Source organism: Cherax quadricarinatus, chromosome 21, assembly GCF_038502225.1.
Source record: "Cherax quadricarinatus isolate ZL_2023a chromosome 21, ASM3850222v1, whole genome shotgun sequence".
Classification (NCBI taxonomy): Eukaryota; Metazoa; Arthropoda; class Malacostraca; order Decapoda; family Parastacidae; genus Cherax; species Cherax quadricarinatus.
Window position 1 is genome coordinate 13,657,912 of NC_091312.1, and position 22,315 is coordinate 13,680,226.

Sequence of the window (22,315 nt, forward strand, 5' to 3'; positions counted from 1 at the left end):
AACCCCTCCCTTCCCCTCTTCTCCCCCTCCACACCCCTCCCCTCCCCTCTTCTTTCCCTCCACACCCCTCCCCCTCCCCTTTTATCCCCCACCACACCCCCTCCCCTGCCATGAGCTTCATGACTTCTACGGGTTTAGCTCCCCAAGTGAACATAATAATCCAGTTCATATGAGTCTTCTCTCTTTGAACTTCACAAAAAATCAGTTTAAACGTCGCGGAAATATTTCACGGATGTTAAGTAACATTAACAAGGTTGGTTATTCAGGAATAAGCTAAAGTGTATGTTAGTTATTATTAATGTTAATGTAAGTACTGGTGCACAGGTCAATAGAAACTGCATGTCATGTTAGTTTATATATAATGGTTTTATTTCTTATTTTCACTCTGGTACTATTATATATTTGCAATCACACACACACACACACACACACACACACACACACACACACACACACACACACACACACACACACACACACACACACACACACACACACACACACACACACACACACACACACACACACACACATACACACACACACACACACACACATACACACACACACACACACACACACACACACACACACACACACACATCCACATCTTGGCGTGTGTATAACACCGAACATGTCTCCGAAAGCACACATCAACCAGATAACTGCTGCAGCATGTGGACGCCTGGTAAACCTGAGATTAGCATTCCGATACCTAAGTAAAGAACCTTTCAAGACACCGTACACCGTGTACGTCAGGCCCATACTGGAGTATGCAGCACCAGTTTGGAGCCCGCACCGGGTCAAGCACGTTAAGAAATAAGAGAAAGTGTAAAGGTTGCGACAAGGTTAGTTCCAGAGCTAAGGGGAATGTCCTATGAAGAAAGGTTGAGGGAAATCGGCCTGACGACACTGGAGGACAGGAGGGATAAGGGAGTCATGATAACGACATACAAAATACTGCGTGGAATAGACAAGGTGGACAGAGACAAGATATTTCAGAGAGGGGACACAGAAACAAGGGGTCACTCTTGGAAGTTGAAGACCCAGATGAGTCACAGGGATGTTAGGAAGCAGTTCTTCAGTCATATAGTGGTCAGGAAGTGGGACAGTCTGGCGAGCGATGTAGTGGAAGCAGGAACCATACATAGCTTTAAGACGAGGTATGAAAAGGCTCATGGAGCAGGAAGAGAGAGAGGACCTAGTTGCGTTCAGTGAAGAGGCGGGGCAAGGAGCTGAGTCTCGACCCCTGCAACTACAATTAGGTGAGTACAATTAGGTGAGTACACACACACACACACATACATACACACACACACACACACACACACACACACACACACACACACACACACACACACACACACACACGACTAGTCCCGGAGCTTAGGAGAAAGCCCTACTCAGAAAGATTAAGGGAAATCGGCCTGACGACACTGGAGGACAGGAGGGCCAGGGGAGACATGATAACGACATGCAAAATACTGCTTGAAATAGATAAGGTGGACAGAAACAGGATGTTCCAGAGAGGGGACACAGAAACAAGCGGTCACAATTGGAAATTGAAGACTCAGATGAGTCAAAGGGGCGTTAGGAAGTATTTCTTCAGCCACAGAGTTGCTAGGAAATGGAATAGTCTGGCAAGTGATGTAGTGGAAGAAGGAATCATACATAATTTTTTAAGACAAGGTATGACAAAGTTCATGGAGCAGGGAGAGGGAGGACCCAGTAGCAGTCAGTGAAGAGGCGGAGCCAGGAGCTGAGTCTCGACCCCTGCAACCACAAATAGGTGAGTACACACACACACACGCACGCACACACACACACACACACACACACACACACACACACACACACACACACACACACACACACACACACACCTCACTATGTAACTTACAGCTGTCCTATGATCGGCAGCACAAGAATGTTTATACACACAAAATACCTATATAAATAAATCACGTTAAGCGCTATACTCGTCTGGGTTATTCAGCGCAAGACGTGGTGGAGGCTTGATCCTCCGTCTGCTGAGTGCGAGACAGACGCTGTTCCTCTTTGTACTCACCTATTTTTACAAAATACCTGGAAACTAGTCTCTAAAAGGGTTAACAGAAGTTCATTTGGATTCGTTATTTACATAGTATCATTATATATGTCTCAGGCAAATTTAAGATACTTGTTGAAATTTTTTGATATATTATAACTTAGCTGAACATTTCATGTAAGATACTGTACTGCCTCTAAATTCTTCAATAATTTAACATTCAAGCAGATAGTGTTCAAACAAAGTAACCTTAAGGCTCTCTACTTCCTCTGTATTTAATTTGATCACCGTCTGTGTGTGTCTAACTACCAGATAGTGTTCAAACAAAGTAACCTCAAGGCTCTCTACTTCCTCTATATTTAATTTGATCACCGTCTGTGTGTGTCTGACTACCAGATAGTGTTCAAACAAAGTAACCTTAAGGCTCTCTACTTCCTCTATATTTAATTTGATCACCGTCTGTGTGTGTCTAACTACCAGATAGTGTTCAAACAAAGTAACCTTAAGACTCTCTACTTCCTCTATATTTAATTTGATCACTGTCTGTGTATGTGTGTAACTACCAGAAAAAACTAATAACCAGACTTAAGCCTGACTACTGCAATATTCATCAGTCTTTTTACATATGCGAGTTGCTCCTTGATTTTTAAATTTGCCTATTTAGTTTATTTCATAATAGAGAGTTGTAGATCTACTAGGGCTTCTATGTTCCTTTCAGCTGGAAAAGACAAAGTAAAAATAATATCTGGCGCTGTTATGGCTGGAGGAGTCTTGGGTGTTCCAGGATCATTACCACGTGGAGCATTGAAATCTCTCGTTCTGTTAAGTCTGCTATTTAAAAACATATTTGCAGCACGTGGGCTGTATACACTGGTACATATGTACGTATGTATACACAGGTACGTATGTCTATTAGTGTGTATATGCTGAGAGGTCTTTTTTATGAAATAAATTATTCTTGATTAGGTGACGAAGAGATTACATTCAGTCTAATGAGTGTAATTACCTTGTATGGAATATACCTCTTAGTATATGTTCCTTCTGTCAAATCACTTAGGTTTGAAGTCTGTCGACTGCACGTATTTTATCAAGGCTGCCATTCGCCTGTACATCAAGGCATCATTTCATCCTGTGGAACAATGAGATCAATCTCTTAGAAATGACAACCAACGTTGTCATTTCTAAGGTACAAATTTGGACTGGACTGTGTTGATCTAGGGAAACTGTAAATTACTGAATCATCAACTCCGGTAAACCAGTAGAATAAACCAGATTGGGTGGAAAAAGTAGCCACTGATCCACCAGCATTCTAGTGAAACATGTGGTTATGAACCACTGGACAACTTGAGTGAATCAGGGTGAATATGAACCACTGAACCGGTCAAACCATTTAAACCAGAAGAGTTATAAACCACTAAACAACTAGAACTAGTAGAGAGAAAAACTGGTGTGACTTGAACCATTAACAGCATGTAGAGTGAACCAGAATTAAAGCCCACTGGAACCAATAACGTGATCTAGGATAAATGTAGCCGTGGTGATACAGATACATAATACCGAATCATTGAAAGTGGAAGAACCGCCGATGTTAAGGAGTTATCAGGCTCATAATAAATAAAAAAGACAACAATCAAGTGTTACTAACCCGAAAAGATAGCTTTCAGTTAAGTGACTCAAGGAGACAACCGCTTCACGGGATTGTAATCACACGGATTTAGAAACGAGAAATGACGTCCCCAGTCGTCGAGGTTAGATCAGTGAGGGACGAAGAGACAATAAGGTTAAGTTGAGGACTCGTGTGTTGTGAGAATTTGTGCATTCGATAATGTTTTGGCAGAGGCTAAGCTTCATGCTGAGGTTAATTATAAGCGTAGATTTAACACAATAGTGTCCGTGAAGGCTGGAAGAGAGATTTTTGTACTGACTGAAAGAACGAATCAAAGAAAATTGAAACTGAATCAGTGAAATAATGAAGATAGAGCCTACAGGGAACAATAAACAAGACAAAATAAGTAAGACACCAAAAGAAAAGCATAAAATAACCAGATGGTGGACCAAGAAATGACGCAGTCTATGAAGAATTCAGCGAATCTGAAGTTCGCGCAACAAGAAGCACAAGAAAATATAAGAATTTGAAGCAAAACAAACACTGTTCGAGACACAAGGAACAATGTTTGAGGCACAAGAAACACAAAAACATGAGACTCAGCAGAAACACCTTTAAAACACAAAAAAACACAGATGTTGACCACAATAAACATTGTTGCAGTCAAATGATACACTGACGGAAGGGCACGCCGTGCAGGACAACCTTCACTGGGATAAACGCTGAACTCGTTGGAAAATTTTATCAAATCATAAATAACTTGACAAGCTTCCACACAGAGCAAAACTAATTCCTCCCTCCCTTCTCCCTTCATCAAAAAACAAAATCTTGCTCCACAACGAGGGTGGGTCTTTCTTTCATTAATTTCGCCAGTATGACGTTCCGATGCTCATGAAACACTTCGAAACCCAAGAAACATTTCGACCCACAAGGAACAAATCGAAGCACGAGAGGCATTTCGAATTTGGAGGTGTAAGGAACGCTGTTCGAAACAACGTGCAGCCAAAAATCACACGATAAAAACATCAACAAAATCTCACTCTCTCTCTCTCTCTCTCTCTCTCTCTCTCTCTCTCTCTCTCTCCATTACTGAGATAATATATGATAGTTAACAATGGGTACCGTGACAGATTACATGACTGATGGATTGTAAGTAGATGAGTTGATTGATTGCAAGGCTGACAGGTAATAAGATGATGGACGAATCTTATACAATAGCTGTCACCTTGCAATGCGAGGTTGCAAGATCATACGAGGAAGTATTGATGATTAACAAGGAGTAGGAGGATAGATGGCATAGTTGATGGATTGTTGAATAATTGCAGGGTAGATTAATGGGTAGCAGGACGGTGTATGGTGAGTTATTTGGTTGATGAATTATCCTCAATTGGATTTAAGAATTTAGCAGTTTATGCCTAACTGGATAGATGGATTGATGATTTATACTTAGGTATGCTTGGTTACTGATGAATAATTAAAAGGCTGATTAGAGCAAGGATATTACGAAGCTAATTTGGATAATATGCTCAAACTGGAGGGGGGGGGGGGAGGATGGGGAAAAATAAGTAGATTTGCCCTTGATGCTGATGAAGGGCTCGCGATCCAAGGAACTGTAGCTACTCTCCCTCCCCTTCCATTTTCTCGGGTCGAAGCACGTTTGCCTTCTATGCCCCTGCCGCTGTGTGAACCTCTACGGGGTTAACGCTTTTCCACGAATGAATATTAAATTCTGAACTAGTGGTGATGGTGCTACTGTAGGCTGGCTATCACGTGACACATCTGTTGCATAACTGTCAAGCACCTGTCATAATGAGAGGTTGCAAAATATCTGCCTGTATCGTCTCATACTTGGCCCATACCTGGAAACACTGTGTATGATGTATACTGAGTGTGTATGAAATACCTGTGATATGCTCTCTCAATCAGGCTTTCCTGCTGGTTGCCGCTTCATCTAGGCTGTTCCTGCTGGCCGCCCGTTGGCCCACATATCCATCACAGCCTGATTGATCTGGTACTTGGAGTTAGTGGTTCAATTTCCTCTTGAAAACTTTTACACTTGTTCTGGTGGTATTTCTGGTATTTGCTGATAACAGTTTGAAAAGGTGAGGATCACGGATATTGACAAAGTGCTCTCGTGCTGTGCCCGTGGCTTCCTTGCTTTTCACTGGGTCTGTTTTACACTTCTATATCTCTCACTCCAGTACGTTGCTGTGGTGGTGTGTATGTTTGGAACTACGACCTCAAGTGTCTTTCACGTATGTATTATCATGTATCTCTTTTTTCCGCTCCAGAGAGTACGTATTCAATATACCGAGGCGTTCCCAGTAGTTTAAACGCTTTACTGGCCAATGCGAGCGATAAATGATCTCTGTATCTTTTCCACTCTGATATTTCCCCTGTATACTGAGTGCTTATGATGTATACTGAGTGTGTCTGTATACAGTGTGTGTCTGTATACAGAGTGCTTATGATGCGTACAGTGTGTATTGCGTGGAGAGAGCTAATGAACGTTGGGGCGGGAGGAAGTGTGAGGATGTAAGGTGCGTGTCACGTGAAGTGTCAGAGAATTTACAAAAAGGTTGTTACTCTTACCAAGACACGCCCGCCCCGCCTCGCCCTGCCCCTCTCCACCCATTTCCTACCCTTCCGCCCCAACCATCCCTTGTACCATCCTTCTCACTACTATCATCTTTATCATCCGGCCTGTGCCATCCTGTCTAATGCTATTCTGCCCAGTGCTATCCTGATCAGTGTCATCCTGATCAGCGCCATCCTGCCCAGTGCCATCCTGCCCAGTGCCATCCTGCCCAGTTCTATCCTGACCTGTACTATCATGCGTGATACCATCTTAAAAGATTATACGACATCCTACCCTGTACCATCTTGTACCATCCTGCCTATTTCCTTTTCCCTCTCTACCATCTTGTACCATCCTATCATTATATTTCCCTGTGACATCTTCTCTAGTAACATCCTGCCCTGCTCAATACTATCCTGCTCTGCACCATGTCGAACCATCCTGCCCTGCACCATTCTATCCAGTACCATCCTATCCAGTTCCATCCTGCCCGAGTCATCTTTTCCCCGCCTCAACATAAACTAACAGACCCTGCCAACAATAACAGCCTCACAACACACATGACTAGTGACAACATAATCTTGCAAGACCAACACGGAGCCACATTAAAGCAAGCTGGATGTATGTAACTATTGTTCAGTGCAAGACCTCCACAAAATGATGTTTACGTTACTCGTTTGCCTTTGTTAGTGCTGGAGAACTTTAGCTTAGAGTGCAGAATTCTCTTGTATTCAAGGTAAGTGCTGTAGAATTCTCTTGCGTTCAAGGTAAGTGCAATAGAATTCTCTTGCTTTCAAAGTAAGTGCTGTTGAATTCTCTTGGTTTCAAGGTAAGTGCTGTTGAATTCTCTTGGTCTTAAGGTATGTGCTGTTGAATTCTCTTGGTTTTAAGGCAAATGCTGTAGAATAGGATACAGCATAACTAACATAAAGCGTAACTCCTGGAAGACATTTAGTTTAGAACGTAAATGCTGGAAGTACACTAGCTTAAAAGGTAAATGCTAGCTTTGAACGTAAATGCTGGAGACCACACTAACTTACAGCTAACATGCCGACGATGGAAATAAATTCTGGCGAGATGAACGAAGACTGACAGGCTAGCCGGCTGGTTTACTTATGCCGCCGTGCAAAAAAATATGTGTTCACGGCAGCTAAGGTCAGTGTAAATGTCAGCATTTATCAACATAGTACTTTTCACACTCATTTGCATAAGCAACTCTTTATCTCAAGGAGACTGAAAACAGGGAAATAAAGGAATGAACTTTTTCACCTATTGAGTTATTTGACTCTCTCTCTCTCTCTCTCTCTCTCTCTCTCTCTCTCTATATATATATATATATATATATATATATATATATATATATATATATATATATATATATATATATATATATATATATATATATATATATATATATATATGATGACATATATATATATATATATATATATATATATATATATATATATATATATATATATATATATATATATATATATATATATATATGTATATATATATATATATATATATATATATATATATATGATGATATATATATATATATATATATATATATATATATATATATATATATATATATATAATATATATATATATATATATATATATATATATATATATATATATATATATATATATATATGATGATATATATATATATATATATATATATATATATATATATATATATATATATATATATATATATATATATATATATATATATGATATATATATATATATATATATATATATATATATATATATATATATATATATATATATAATATATATATATATATATATATATATATATATATATATATATATATATATATATATATATATATATATATATTATCACACTGGCCGATTCCCACCAAGGCAGGGTGCCCCGAAAAAGAAAAACTTTCACCATCATTCACTCCATCACTGTCTTGCCAGAAGGGTGCTTTACACTACAGTTTTTAAACTGCAACATTAACACCCCTCCTTCAGAGTGCAGGCACTGTACTTCCCATCTCCAGGACTCAAGTCCGGCCTGCCGGTTTCCCTGAACCCCTTCATAAATGTTACTTTGCTCACACTCCAACAGCACGTCAAGTATTAAAAACCATTTGTCTCCATTCACTCCTATCAAACACGCTCACGCATGCCTGCTGGAAGTCCAAGCCCCTCGCACACAAAACTTCCTTTACCCACTCCCTCCAACCTTTCCTAGGCCGACCCCTACCCCGCCTTCCTTCCACTACAGACTGATACACTCTTGAAGTCACTCTGTTTTGCTCCATTCTCTCTACATGTCCGAACCACCTCAACAACCCTTCCTCAACCCTCTGGACAACAGTTTTGGTAATCCCGCACCTCCTCCTAACTTCCAAACTACGACTTCTCTGCATTATATTCACACCACACATTGCCCTCAGACATGACATCTCCACTGCCTCCAACCTACTCCTCGCTGCAACATTCATCACTCATGGTTCACACCAATATAAGAGCGTTGGTAAAACTATACTCTCATACATTCCCCTCTTTTCCTCCAAGGACAAAGTTCTTTGTCTCCACAGACTCCTAAGTGCACCACTCACCCTTTTCCCCTCATCAATTCTATGATTCACCTCATCTTTCATAGACCCATCCGCTGACACGTCCACTCCCAAATATCTGAATACATTCACCTCCTCCATACTCTCTCCCTCCAATCTGATATCCAATCTTTCATCACCTAATATTTTTGTTATCCTCATAACCTTGCTCTTTCCTGTATTCACTTTTAATTTTCTTCTTTTGCACACCCTACCAAATTCATCCATCAATCTCTGCAACTTCTCTTCAGAATCTCCCAAGAGCACAGTGTCATCAGCAAAGAGCAACTGTGACAACTCCCACTTTATGTGTGATTCTTTATCTTTTAACTCCACGCCTCTTGCCAAGACCCTCGCGTTTACTTCTCTTACAACCCCATCTATAAATATATTAAACAACCACGGTGACATCACACATCCTTGTCTAAGGCCTACTTTTACTGGGAAATAATTTCCCTCTTTCCTACATACTCTAACGTGAGCCTCACTATCCTCGTAAAAACTCTTCACTGCTTTCAGTAACCTACCTCCTACACCATACACCTGCAACATCTGCCACATTGCCCCCCTATCCACCCTGTCATACGCCTTTTCCAAATCCATAAATACCAAAAAGACCTCTTTAGCCTTATCTAAATACTGTTCACTTATATGTTTCACTGTCATCATTAAACAGTTGCAGTTACCAAAATCTGTTCTGTGGTAACAATCACGTACACGACTGAACATAACACTGCTTTTGTTCTCATGTTCAGAAATTCCTCTAGTGTTCACACACGCTTCTTCAAACATCTTCCTGTTCCTTCCACACGGGGATATGGTGCTTGTTTGACTCTGCGATTGTTTATGAGCGTAAAGTACGTTCTTAAACACATTGCCAAGGTTTAGGATTAGACCCAACTCCAAAGTTTAGATAGACCCGATATCAAAGCTTTGATTTAGACACAATACCAAGGTTTATATTTAGACACAATACACTAACATAGATTTAAACCCAATACACGGGGATGGATTTGAACCCGATACACAGAATGTGATTCAAAGAATTTTAACCAAATGTGCAAGCTAAGGCTTGGTACCACCCACACGATCCCACAAGGAGCCTGACAACCCACACGATCCCACAAGGAGCCTGAACCACCCAAACGATCCCACAAGGAGCCTGACCACCCACACGATCCCACAAGGAGCCTGACCACCCACCCGATCCCACAAGGAGCCTGACCACCCACCCGATCCCACAAGGAGCCTGACCACCCACAAGATCCCACAAGGAGCCTGACCACTACACGATCCCAAAAGGAGCCTGACCACCCACACGATCCCACAAGGAGCCTGACCACCCACACGATCCCACAAGGAGCCTGACCACCCACACGATCCCACAAGGAGGCCGACCACCCACACGATCCCACAAGGAGCTTAACCACACACACGATCCCACAAGGAGCCTGACCACCCACACGATCCCACAAGGAGCCTGAACACCCACAAGATCCCACATGAAGCCTGACCACCCACAAGATCCCACAAGGAGCCTGACCACCCACAAGATCCCACAAGGAGCCTGACCACCCACACGATCCCACAAGGAGCCTGGCCACCCACAAGATCCCACAAGGAGCCTGACCACCCACAAGATCCCACCAGGAGCCTGACCACCCACAAGATCCCACATGGAGCCTGACCACCCACAAGACCCCACAAGGAGCCTGACCACCCACAAGATATCACAAGGAGCCTGACCACCCACAAGATCCCACAAGGAGCCTGACCACCCACACGATCCCACAAGGAGCCTGACCACCCACCCTATCCCACAAGGAGCCTGACAACCCATAAGATCCCACAAGTAGCCTGACCACCCACACGATCAAACAAGGAGCCTGACCACCCACACGATCCCACAAGGAGACTGACCACCCACAAGATCCCACAAGGAGCCTGACCACCCACAAGATCCCACAAGGAGCCTGATCACCCACAAGATCCCACAAGGAGCCTGACCACCCACAAGATCCCACAAGGAGCCTGACCACCCACAAGATCCCACATGGAGCCTGACCACCCATACGATCCCACAAGGAGCCTGACCACCCACACGATCCCACAAGGAGCCTGACCACCCACAAGTTCACACAAGGAGCCTGACCACCCACAAGATCCCACAAGGCGCCTGACAACCCACAAGATCCCACAAGAAGCCTGATCACCCACAAGATCCCACAAGGAGCCTGACCACCCACAAGATCCAAAAAGGAGCCTGACCACCCACAAGATCCCACAAGAAGCCTGACCACCCACAAGATCCCACAAGGAGCCTGACCACCCACAAGATCCCACAAGGAGCCTGACCACCCACACGATCCCACAAGGAGCCTGACCACCCACACGATCCCGCAAGGAGCCTGACCACCCACAAGATCCCACAAGGAGCCTGATCACCCACAAGATCCCACAAGGAGCCTGACCACCCACAAAATCCCACATGAAGCCTGACCACCCACAAGATCCCACAAGGAGCCTGGCCATCCACAAGATCCCACAAGGAGCCTGACCACCCACAAGATCCCACAAGGAGCCTGACCACCCACAAGATCCCACAAGGAGCCTGACCACCCACAAGATCCCACAAGTAGCCTGACCACCCACAAGATCCCGCAAGGAGCCTGACCACCCACAAGATCCCACATGAAGCCTGACAACCCAAATGATCTCACATGGAGCCTGACCACCCACAAGATCCCGCATGGAGCCTGACCACTCACAAGATCCCAAAAGGAGCCTGACCACCCACAAGATCCCACATGAAGCCTGACCACCCACAAGATCCCACAAGGAGCCTGGCCATTCACAAGATCCCACAAGGAGCCTGACCACCCACAAGATCCCACAAGGAGCCTGACCACCCACAAGATCCCACAAGTAGCCTGACCACCCACAAGATCCCACATGGAGCCTGACCACCCACAAAATCCCACATGAAGCCTGACCACCCACAAGATCCCACAAGGAGCCTGACCACTCACAAGATCCCAAAGGGAGCCTGACCACCCACAAGATCCCACAAGGAGCCTGACCACCCACAAGATCCCACATGGAGCCTGACCACCCACAAAATCCCACATGGAGCCTGACCACCCACAAGATCTCACATGGAGCCTGACCACTCACAAAATCCCACATGGAGCCTGACCACCCACAAGATCCCACATGAAGCCTGACCACCCACAAGATCTCACATGGAGCCTGACCACCCACAAAATCCCACATGGAGCCTGACCGCCCACAAGATCCCACATAGAGCCTGACCACTCACACGATCCCACATGAAGCCTGACCACCCACAAGATCCCACATGGAGCCTGACCGCCCACAAGATCCCACATGGAGCCTGACCACCCACAAAATCCCACATGAAGCCTGACCACCCACAAGATCCCACATGAAGCCTGACCACCCACAAGATCCCACATGGAGCCTGACCACCCACAAAATCCCACATGAAGCCTGACCACTCACACGATCCCACATGAAGCCTGACCACCCACAAGATTCCACATGAAGCCTGACCACCCACAAGATCCCACATGGAGCCTGACCACCCACAAAATCCCACATGAAGCCTGACCACTCACACGATCCCACATGGAGCCTGACTACCCACAAGATCCCACGTGGAGCCTGACCACCCACAAGATCCCACAAGGAGCCTGTCCACCCACAAGATCCCACATGAAGCCTGACCACCCACAAGATCCCACATGGAGCATGACCACCCACAAGATCCCACATGAAGCCTGACTACCCACAAGATCCCACATAGAGCCTGACCGCCCACAAGATCCCACAAGGAGCCTGACCACCCACAAGATCCCACAAGGAACCTGACCACCCAAAAGAATCCTGACCACCCACAAGATCCCACAAGGAGCCTGACCACCTACAAGATCCCACAAGGAGCCTGACCACCCACAAGATCCCACATGGAGCCTGACCACCCACAAGATCCCACATTGAGCCTGACCACCCACAAAATCCCACATGGAGCCTGACCACTCACAAGATCCCACATGGAGCCTGACCACTCACACGATCCCACATGAAGCCTGACCACCCACAAGATCCCACATGGAGCCTGACCGCCCACAAGATCCCACATGGAGCCTGACCACCCACAAAATCCCACATGAAGCCTGACCACCCACAAGATCCCACATGAAGCCTGACCACCCACAAGATCCCACATGGAGCTTGACCACCCACAAAATCCCACATGAAGCCTGACCACTCACACGATCCCACATGAAGCCTGACCACCCACAAGATCCCACATGAAGCCTGACCACCCACACGATCCCACAAGGAGCCTGACCACCCACAAAATCGCACATGAAGCCTGACCACCAACAAGATCCCACATGGAGCCTGACCACCCACAAGATCCCACATGGAGCCTGACCATCCACAAGATCCCACATGGAGCCTGACCACCCACAAGATCCCACATGGAGCCTGACCACCCACAAGATCCCACATGGAGCCTGACCACCCACAAGATCCCACAAGGAGCCTGGCCACCCACAAGATCCCACATGAAGCCTGACCACCCACAAGATCCCACATGGAGCATGACCACCCACAAGATCCCACATGAAGCCTGACCACCCACAAGATCCCACATAGAGCCTGACCGTCCACAAGATCCCACAAGGAGCCTGACCACCCACAAGATCCCACAAGGAACCTGACCACCCAAAAGAATCCTGACCACCCACAAGATCCCACAAGGAGCCTGACCACCCACAAGATCCCAGAAGGAACTCTAGATCCCACAAGGAGTGCTCGCAGACAGAACTAAGGAATATGAAAGGCTATTAATCCCTGAGGAACCCAGGGAAGGATACCGCTGGAGGGAAGAGGTGATCCTGCAGAGTGTTAGTCTTCTCGGTAGTCATTTGCATGGAACTCCGCGTCCGCGGAAGCCTTGTCCAAGGCAAATGACAATAGCTAGTATGGTAATCTATATAGATTGAACCCCACAGGCTATGGCAGGTAGAGGGAGGGAGGTTTGTGGGAGAGCTTGGACTGAGTTTGTGGGAGGGAGGGAGGGTGGGAGTTTGGGAGGGACGAAGGAAGGGACGGGAAAGAGGGAGGGAAGAAGTGAGAAGATATCATGGAGTAGAAATTGAGTGAGGAGGAAAGATTTTTGCTTCCTTCAGAAACAACTGTGGATTTTCCTTCGTTTCACCTATGTTAATCAAATTATTATTATAATTATTATTATTATTATTATTATTACCATAAAGCACCTTGGGGAATTAAAGGTAATCAAGTATGATCCAAGGAAATGTAAGGTAACTCCACTTGTTAAATCATGAACGTCAAGTCTTGAATACGAGACGATCAAGAAGACTCCCGGGACCACACTACGCGACGCGAAGAACCTGAATGATTCAGAAGCAATAACAAAAAAAAATGTTCGTCCCACCTCCTTCGTGGTTACCATTAATGCCTCCTTCAGGTTTGCAGCCTTTGGAGGAAGGGCATATTATACCCACTGGTCGACAACAGATGTCCGGTACGGCATTATAAAACCCTCAGCTGATTTAAGGACCTCGAGCGCTGTAAATGACGACACTACTCGACCATCTTTCAGGAATTTACAAGGTGGGTAACTTGTGTGTCTGACGGAGTGGGTGAAGGTGGAGTGGGGGGGAGGCCTCGCCGAGGGTCCTCACTGATCGCTTCAATGAGCCTCCCAACGTCACATCTTGGGCAAGAAGTCGCTGGTATCATGTGCTGATGAGTGGAGGATAGAGGAAGGTTGAGGGAGCCGCATGCGGCCGCGGCGGCGGCACCCGCTGCGCTGGCAACTCCCTTTGGGAGGAAGTTTTTGCACCTTCTTCGTTTATGACACCAATTACACACGACTTCGGACAGCACGAGAGTGTGTATGAGGAGCTGTGTGTGTGTGTGTGTTTGTGTGTGTGTGTGTGTGTGTGTGTGTGTGTGTGTGTGTGTGTGTGTGTGTGTGTGTGTGTGTGTGTGTGTGTGTGTGAGGAAGAAAGTCTGAACGCACGTAACATTATAACAAATCCATGAGCCTGAGAGAATTGAACCTTTTGAGTTTTTGAGCAGCAACCAAATACATGAACCTCGGAGCACTTAGAGAGAGAGAGACTAGTCCCCTAAGGTGATCCAATTAAATAAACAAGCTTGTAATATATATATATATATATATATATATATATATATATATATATATATATATATATATATATATATATATATATATATATATATATATATATATATATTTATATATATATGTAACACCGAGGGATTCTGACGATCAGGAGACAGTCCATCCTCAGGTAGACAGTTAATTTTATTGGATTGCGTGTGGCGGAGGAGGCAACATGTGACCTTCAGGAAGAACCTACGAACCGCATACTTTGGTGAACCTCGTCAGTGTGGACACTGCTCCAGAACCTCATTTGAAAGGCGAACGCAAAAAAAATGGCAGGCAGCCGAACACTTTTATGAAGTAGGATTTTAATATATGTAAATGGCTGCAGTGACTTAGCGTATTAGTCTGCATGTTAAAATATATATTTATTTGCGTAATATAGAAACTGCACAATATCACTTTATATATATATATATATATATATATATATATATATATATATATATATATATATATATATATATATATATATATATATATATATATATATATATATATATATATATAAAGGATGAACCAGCGAGTGCTTAGTAGCACTGACAAGCCCCAACACAGCTCCAACACACCTTCAACACAGCTTCAACACAGTTCCAACATAGCATTGACGCAGCTTCAACACAGCTTCAACACAGCTTCAACACAGCTTCAACACGGCTCCAACACTGTGATACAGATGAAGCTTCACTTATGCATATGTTAACCATGCGTGTTATATGCCGTTACCACCGGGCAGGGCTACGTGTGAATTGTTTAGGGGTGGCAGTGGTAAATGTGAGGGAGAGGGGAAGAGCCAGTGAGAGGGTAAGAACCGGGGTGAGGGCAAGAGTCAGTGAGAGGGGAAGAACCAGGGAGAGAGCAAGAGTCAGTGAAAGGGGAAGAACCAGGGAGAGAGCAAGAGCCAGTGAGAGGGGAAGAGCAGGGAGAGGACAAGAGCCAGTGAGAAGGTAAAAACCAGGGAGAAGGCCAGAGCCAGTGAGAGGGGAAAAGCAGGGAGGGAAGGAAACAAGGAAAGGGCAAAGGGTGGGACTGGTGTAGTGATCACTGGATACAATAATATAGCTGCTTCGACTATTACCTGGAGTCTACCAGGGATCGCTTCCGGAGGTCATCTTTCCTCGACCCGGTTCCAGACCAGGACTCCTGGTTGTTGGCCTGATCGATCACGCTGTTAGTGCGCGCCGCCTGCAGTCCAACGTATATACCACAACCCGGCTGAGTAAGAACATTTTTGAAGAGTCTGTAGATATCCCTCCTGAAGAAAGCTAAGGGTTTGTTGGTAATCCTTATAATGCATGAAGGGATGAAGAAATGAAGGGATGGTGGTGAAGAGTCGTGGTCTTATGACACTTATTGAGTTCTCTCATCGATTCCCTGCATTTCATTGGAGGTATTCTTCACTGTCGGCTAAGCCACTTGTTTTCATATGTAGTGATTTCGGTATGCAGGTTTGAGATCAATCCCTTTAGTGTCTTTAAGGTGTAGAGTATGATTTGTCTGTCTCCCCTACGTTCTAAGGAGTACAGTTCTACAAACTTCAAGTGCTCCTAGTAACTTAGGTGCTTGACTGAATTTATACGAGCAGTGAAGGTTCTGTGTGCATTTTCCAGCTTGGCAATTTCGCCTGCCTTGAAGCCTAATATCTTCTATTCCTTCTCCTTCTCCTTCTTAAGGGTATGTCTGGAACACTGAATACTAAAGTATTCAGTGATACGTTGATAGCGTGGCTTTACAACTGCATTCTCGATATCTGTGAATAATAGTTACTGAACCTTGCACAATAACACGTTCCTTCATACCTCGCTGAAGCTTACACTGAGCGAAAACTTTTCATATATCAGAGTTCCTGGAGAGCGAAACGTTGCCACAGTAAAACGTCATATTAGTTATATCTGTGTCCTTTTACCTAACAGAATTACGTAGGCAAACGCACCCAGATTAGTAGTATTGTATTTTATTCATCTATAGTTGTGAATGTCACAGACTACCCACTTATACACATTAACAAGGGATACTCATGCATAGCCATGCCACAGCTACCTACCTCTGTGAGGACGGTGAAGAGCTCCCTAGGTCTGAGCTTGGCGTGGACAAACACATGGTACACGCCACAGACCGCCAGGGCGGTGATGCCGTGTTCCTTGGTCAGCATGGAGAGCGTGGCGGACACCAGGGCCGCCCCTAGCCACGCCCGCCGCCCAACCGCCCGCCCGCCCGCCACCTCATTGCCGTGGGCACGCACGCAGCCGCAGTAGCGCATATAGGAGAGAAGCGCCCCGAGGAAAAATATAGCAGCTCCTACATCGGCGCGGCCGACCACGCCCGCCACGGCCTCGGTGTGGATAGGGTGGGCGGCGAAGAGCAGAGGGGCGGCGGTGCGTGCCAGGCGCGCGTGAGGAGTGAGCGTGCGCGCCAGCACGGCGAAAAGACCCGTGGCTGCCACGTGCAGGAGGACATTCGTCACGTGGTATGACCGTGGTTGGAACTCTGACAACATGTAGTTGATTCTGACGGCAAGAGACAGACACACGTCAACAGGGGAAACAGGTATGTGCTCTGTAATGCATGACAGACACTCATATAAATATAAAACAGATGCACACGCATCAGTAAGCAACAGACACATCAACAAGTAAACACATCAGTAACAGACAAACACTCACATCAGCAGACAACAGGGAAACACACATCATTAAGCAACAGACACATCAACAGGGAAACACATCAGTAACAAACATGAACAGACAAACACTCACGTCAGCACACAACAAGCAAACACATCACACCAACAGACAACAAATAAACACATATCAATAATAGCCAGACATACACTAGCATCAACAAACAACAGGTAAACAGAACAACAACAAAAATAACATTATCCTTCATCTATGTTGATATATCACTAACTTGCTTAAACAAGGCAAATCAAGCGTATGGAAGAAATATGTCCATTAGAAATAAGAAAAAGCGTTTAATAAGAACATTTCAAGAATAGAAAGAAAAAACACGTGGAAACGCAATCATTTTCAGACTAGTTTGTGAAGCATTCAAATGTTTTTATTATTAAATGAGTCCATGGATGGCAAAATATAATAACTAAACATTGGGGGAAACACAACAAATACCAGAAGTAGATCTCTGGCAGGAGAGGCAGGATTGACCTACCTGAAAGAGAGGACGGTGAGTGGACGGTAGGACTTGTGGGAGCCGCTGTGGGTGAGGGGTGTCCCCCAGAAGTCATCCCACAGCAGCTGGGAGAGAGGAGTCGTGGGCAGCACATCAGGATTCGTCTTTATGGCGCGGCTGTAAAACACAGAGAATGGAAAGTGGGTAAGATCGGCAACACGCAGATAATGGGATGCGCGAGATAGACAACACTGAGAAAACAAATGGGAAATTACGAGATATGAAACACTGAGAAAATTGGGAAAGCAGGCAACACGAAGAAAATGCTAAAACATGAAATAGGCAACAATGAGAAAATGGGAATGCGAGAGATATGCAGCACCGGAGATAATGGAATAAATAATATAGATAATATTGGTGAAAATGGGACATATAAAATAAGCAAAACAGAAGACGGATTGAAATAATGCCAACTAGGAAAAAGGAACGAATTAGATATGGGATTTAAAGCAATAAATTTGGTACAAAAAATAATGTCCTCAGAGGAGCACTAGTATGATTTCAAACGAACAAAATCTGTTGAAATATCCATAAGCGCTAAAGTCGTAGGGGTTATACAGCGCCTGGGAAATGGGGAGGGGGTAATCAGATTTGCTCTTTGTGGAACATAGTTCCAGTTTCTTGGAACAAGAGCTCTTCTCTAGTATCAAGGAAACTCTTTCAAGGGAAAACGAGAATCACGCAAAGAGAATAAGTTTGGAGAGGTTTTTTTATATCAGGTTTAAAGCGTATCGACTACACAAAGATCATTAAAGGTGGATGCCACCAGTTTTCTACCAGTCAAGAGTATTAAAACCCCTGTCATAGGGATTAGAATAAAACTCCCAGCATATATACACAGCCAGACATACACCTGACTGTATAAATATTCTTGGATGGTTTAAATTACCTCGTTTGCTTAACAGAATCAACTAGTGAGAGACTCAGTGAGAGAGACTCAGTGAGAGAGACTCAGTAAGAGAGACTCAGTAAGAGAGACTCAGTGAGAGAGACTCAGTGAGAGAGACTCAGTGAGAGAGACTCAGTGAGAGAGACTCAGCGAGAGAGAGACTCAGTGAGAGAGAGACTCAGTGAGAGAGACTCAGTGAGAGAGACTCAGTGAGAGACACTCAGTGATAGAGAGACTCAGTGAGAGAGAGACTCAGTGAGAGAGACTCAGTGAGAGAGACTCAGTGAGAGAGACTCAGTAAGAGAGACTCAGTGAGAGAGACTCAGTGAGAGAGACTCAGTGAGAGAGACTCAGTGAGAGAGACTCAGTGAGAGAGACTCAGTGAGAGAGAGACTCAGTGAGAGAGAGACTCAGTGAGAGAGACTCAGTGAGAGAGACTCAGTGAGAGACACTCAGTGAGAGAGAGACTCAGTGAGAGAGAGACTCAGTGAGAGAGACTCAGTGAGAGAGACTCAGTGAGAGACACTCAGTGATAGAGAGACTCAGTGAGAGAGAGACTCAGTGAGAGAGAGACTCAGTGAGAGAGACTCAGTGAGAGAGACTCAGTGAGAGACACTCAGTGATAGAGAGACTCAGTGAGAGAGAGACTCAGTGAGAGAGAGACTCAGTGAGAGAGAGACTCAGTGAGAGAGAGACTCAGTGAGAGAGACTCAGTGAGAGAGACTCAGTGAGAGACACTCAGTGATAGAGAGACTCAGTGAGAGAGAGACTCAGTGAGAGAGAGACTCAGTGAGAGAGAGACTCAGTGAGAGAGAGACTCAGTGAGAGAGACTCAGTGAGAGAGAGACTCAGTGAGAGAGACTCAGTGAGAGAGACTCAGTGAGAGAGACTCAGTGAGAGAGAGACTCAGTGAGAGAGAGACTCAGTGAGAGAGACTCAGTGAGAGAGACTCAGAACGGAGGTTAGTTAACATTATATACTCTTACATATCTTGGTTCATCATGACAGTTCATTCTTAGCGAGTTATCCACAGTACTCACTTCATCAATGATTCCATTCCACGGAACGGTTGGGAATTGAACCCATGGCAAGTGACCCTAAAGCTCCAGGTTTGGAGTTTTAAGACTCACTCGCAGCGGGTTCAACCCCCAGCCGTTCCGTGGGTTGTTTGCAATCGTGTCATTACGATTTCGTGAGTCATTGATTACATTCTCTGTTCGCTAATGAACTGGTTTGTTTCGACTTTATAGGCTGTGGGTGAAGAAATCTCACAGGAGACACAGACAAGGAAGAACGGTAGTTTTATGTATGTTTCGACCTCCATCTAAGGTCCTCTTCAGCAGAAGCCTGGTGAAGGAATGTAACCTCTATCACAAGATCTTATTGTGTCTGTGTTTCCTGGGTGAAAGTTATCGATTCTCACTAGCCGTCAATCACAGCACAGCACTGCACAGCACTACACAACACAGTACTGCACAGCACAGCACAGCACAGCACTGCAGTTCACAGCACGGCACTACACAGCACAGCACTGCACAACACAGCACTGAACAGTACAGCACAGCACTACACTGCTGTTATGCAGTTGATGAGCTTCGCAGTCCCTCACCTTCTCCTTCGCATTTTGCAAGTGGAGAATTTCCTTTGAATACAGTAACAACAGTAATAATAATAACACTGACAATAATAGCCCACATAATCAAATATTAAAGAAAATGGGAAGAACAAACCCTGTTGTAAGACTGACAGAGAAGCATCGATTTTTCCCCCAGGAGGAAGCGGTGTGAGGAAGCAGTAAACTCTCAGGGGTGAGTCCTCTCTGAAGACGTGGGAGGTGATCAGGTTTAATCTAAAGAAGTGGAGGAAAGCTGCAGTTCCTTGGATGAAGAGCCCCTCACAGGCGTCGAAGCCCCATCGGGCTTAGTGCTTTCCAGTGATAGAGACGTAGGTGCTGATAAGTACATTTATCGTTATTTTTCTTGATCTCTTCTCTTGTTCTCAGTCTTGTAATATTTCTTTCCCATTTCCGAGCCTGGTCTAGAACATAAGAACATAAGAACGAAGGAACACTGCAGAAGGCCTACTGGCCCATGCGAGGCAGGTCCAAGTCCCTACCGGCTTAAGCCAATGCACCCAACCTAGTCAGGTCAGGTCACATTGACTTAAGGGAGGAACACGGCAACCGACCTGTTAGCACAAGCTATCAGGTCCAACTCACACCCACCCACATCTACTCATGTATTTATCCAACCTATTTTTAAAGCTACACAACGTTCTGGCCTCTATAACTGTACTTGGGAGTTTGTTCCACTCATCCACAACTCTATTACCAAACCAGTACTTTCCTATATCCCTCCTGAATCTGAATTTTTCCAACTTAAAACCATTGCTGCGAGTCCTGTCTAGGCTAGATATTTTCAGCACACTATTTACATCCCCTTTATTTATTCCTGTCTTCCACTTATAAACCTCAATCATATCCCCCCTAATTCTACGTCTTTCTAGAGAGTGCAGTTTCAGGGCCCTTAGTCTATCCTCATAGGGAAGGTTTCTGATACATGGGATCATCTTTGTCATCCTCCTTTGTACATTTTCCAGAGAATTTATATCCATTCTGTAATACGGTGACCAAAACTGTGCAGCATAATCTAAATGAGGCCTAACCAAGGATGTATAGAGTTGAAGAACAACCTGAGGACTCCTATTATTTATGCTTCTTGATATGAAGCCAAGGATTCTATTAGCTTTATTGCGAACACTTATGCACTGTTGTCTTGGTTTCAGATTACTGCTAACCAGAACTCCTAAATCTTTTTCGCAATCCGTAATATTAAGATCTACATTATTTAGTTTATATGTGGCATGGTTATTGTCCTGTCCAACATTTAGAACTTTGCATTTGTCTATATTAAACTGCATCTGCCACTTCTCCGACCACTGCATCAGTCTATTCAAATCTTCCTGGAGTGCTCGAATGTCCTCGTCAGAATGAATTCGACGGCCTATTTTGGTGTCATCGGCAAACTTGCCGATGTCGCTCTTTATGCCCTCATCTATGTCGTTTATGTAGATTGTGAACAGCAGGGGGCCCAACACTGACCCCTGTGGAACACCGCTCGTGACGCTTCCCCACTCTGATTTCTC

General features: G+C 44.7%; 1 protein-coding gene across 3 annotated transcripts in view; it reads right to left on the reverse strand.

Annotated features, from left to right (window-relative positions):
* LOC128689004 (protein O-mannosyl-transferase TMTC2-like) overlaps window positions 1-22,315 on the reverse strand; it is a 384,274-nt gene that overhangs the window by 101,193 nt on the left and 260,766 nt on the right. For all 3 annotated transcript variants that reach the window (XM_070087231.1, XM_070087234.1, XM_070087233.1), the window contains exons 2-3: window positions 18,262-18,399; window positions 17,138-17,600 (exon numbers count right to left, since the gene is read on the reverse strand). In XM_070087231.1, the coding sequence (XP_069943332.1) occupies window positions 17,138-17,600; window positions 18,262-18,399 (601 nt within the window). The remainder of the gene's footprint in view (window positions 1-17,137; window positions 17,601-18,261; window positions 18,400-22,315) is intronic.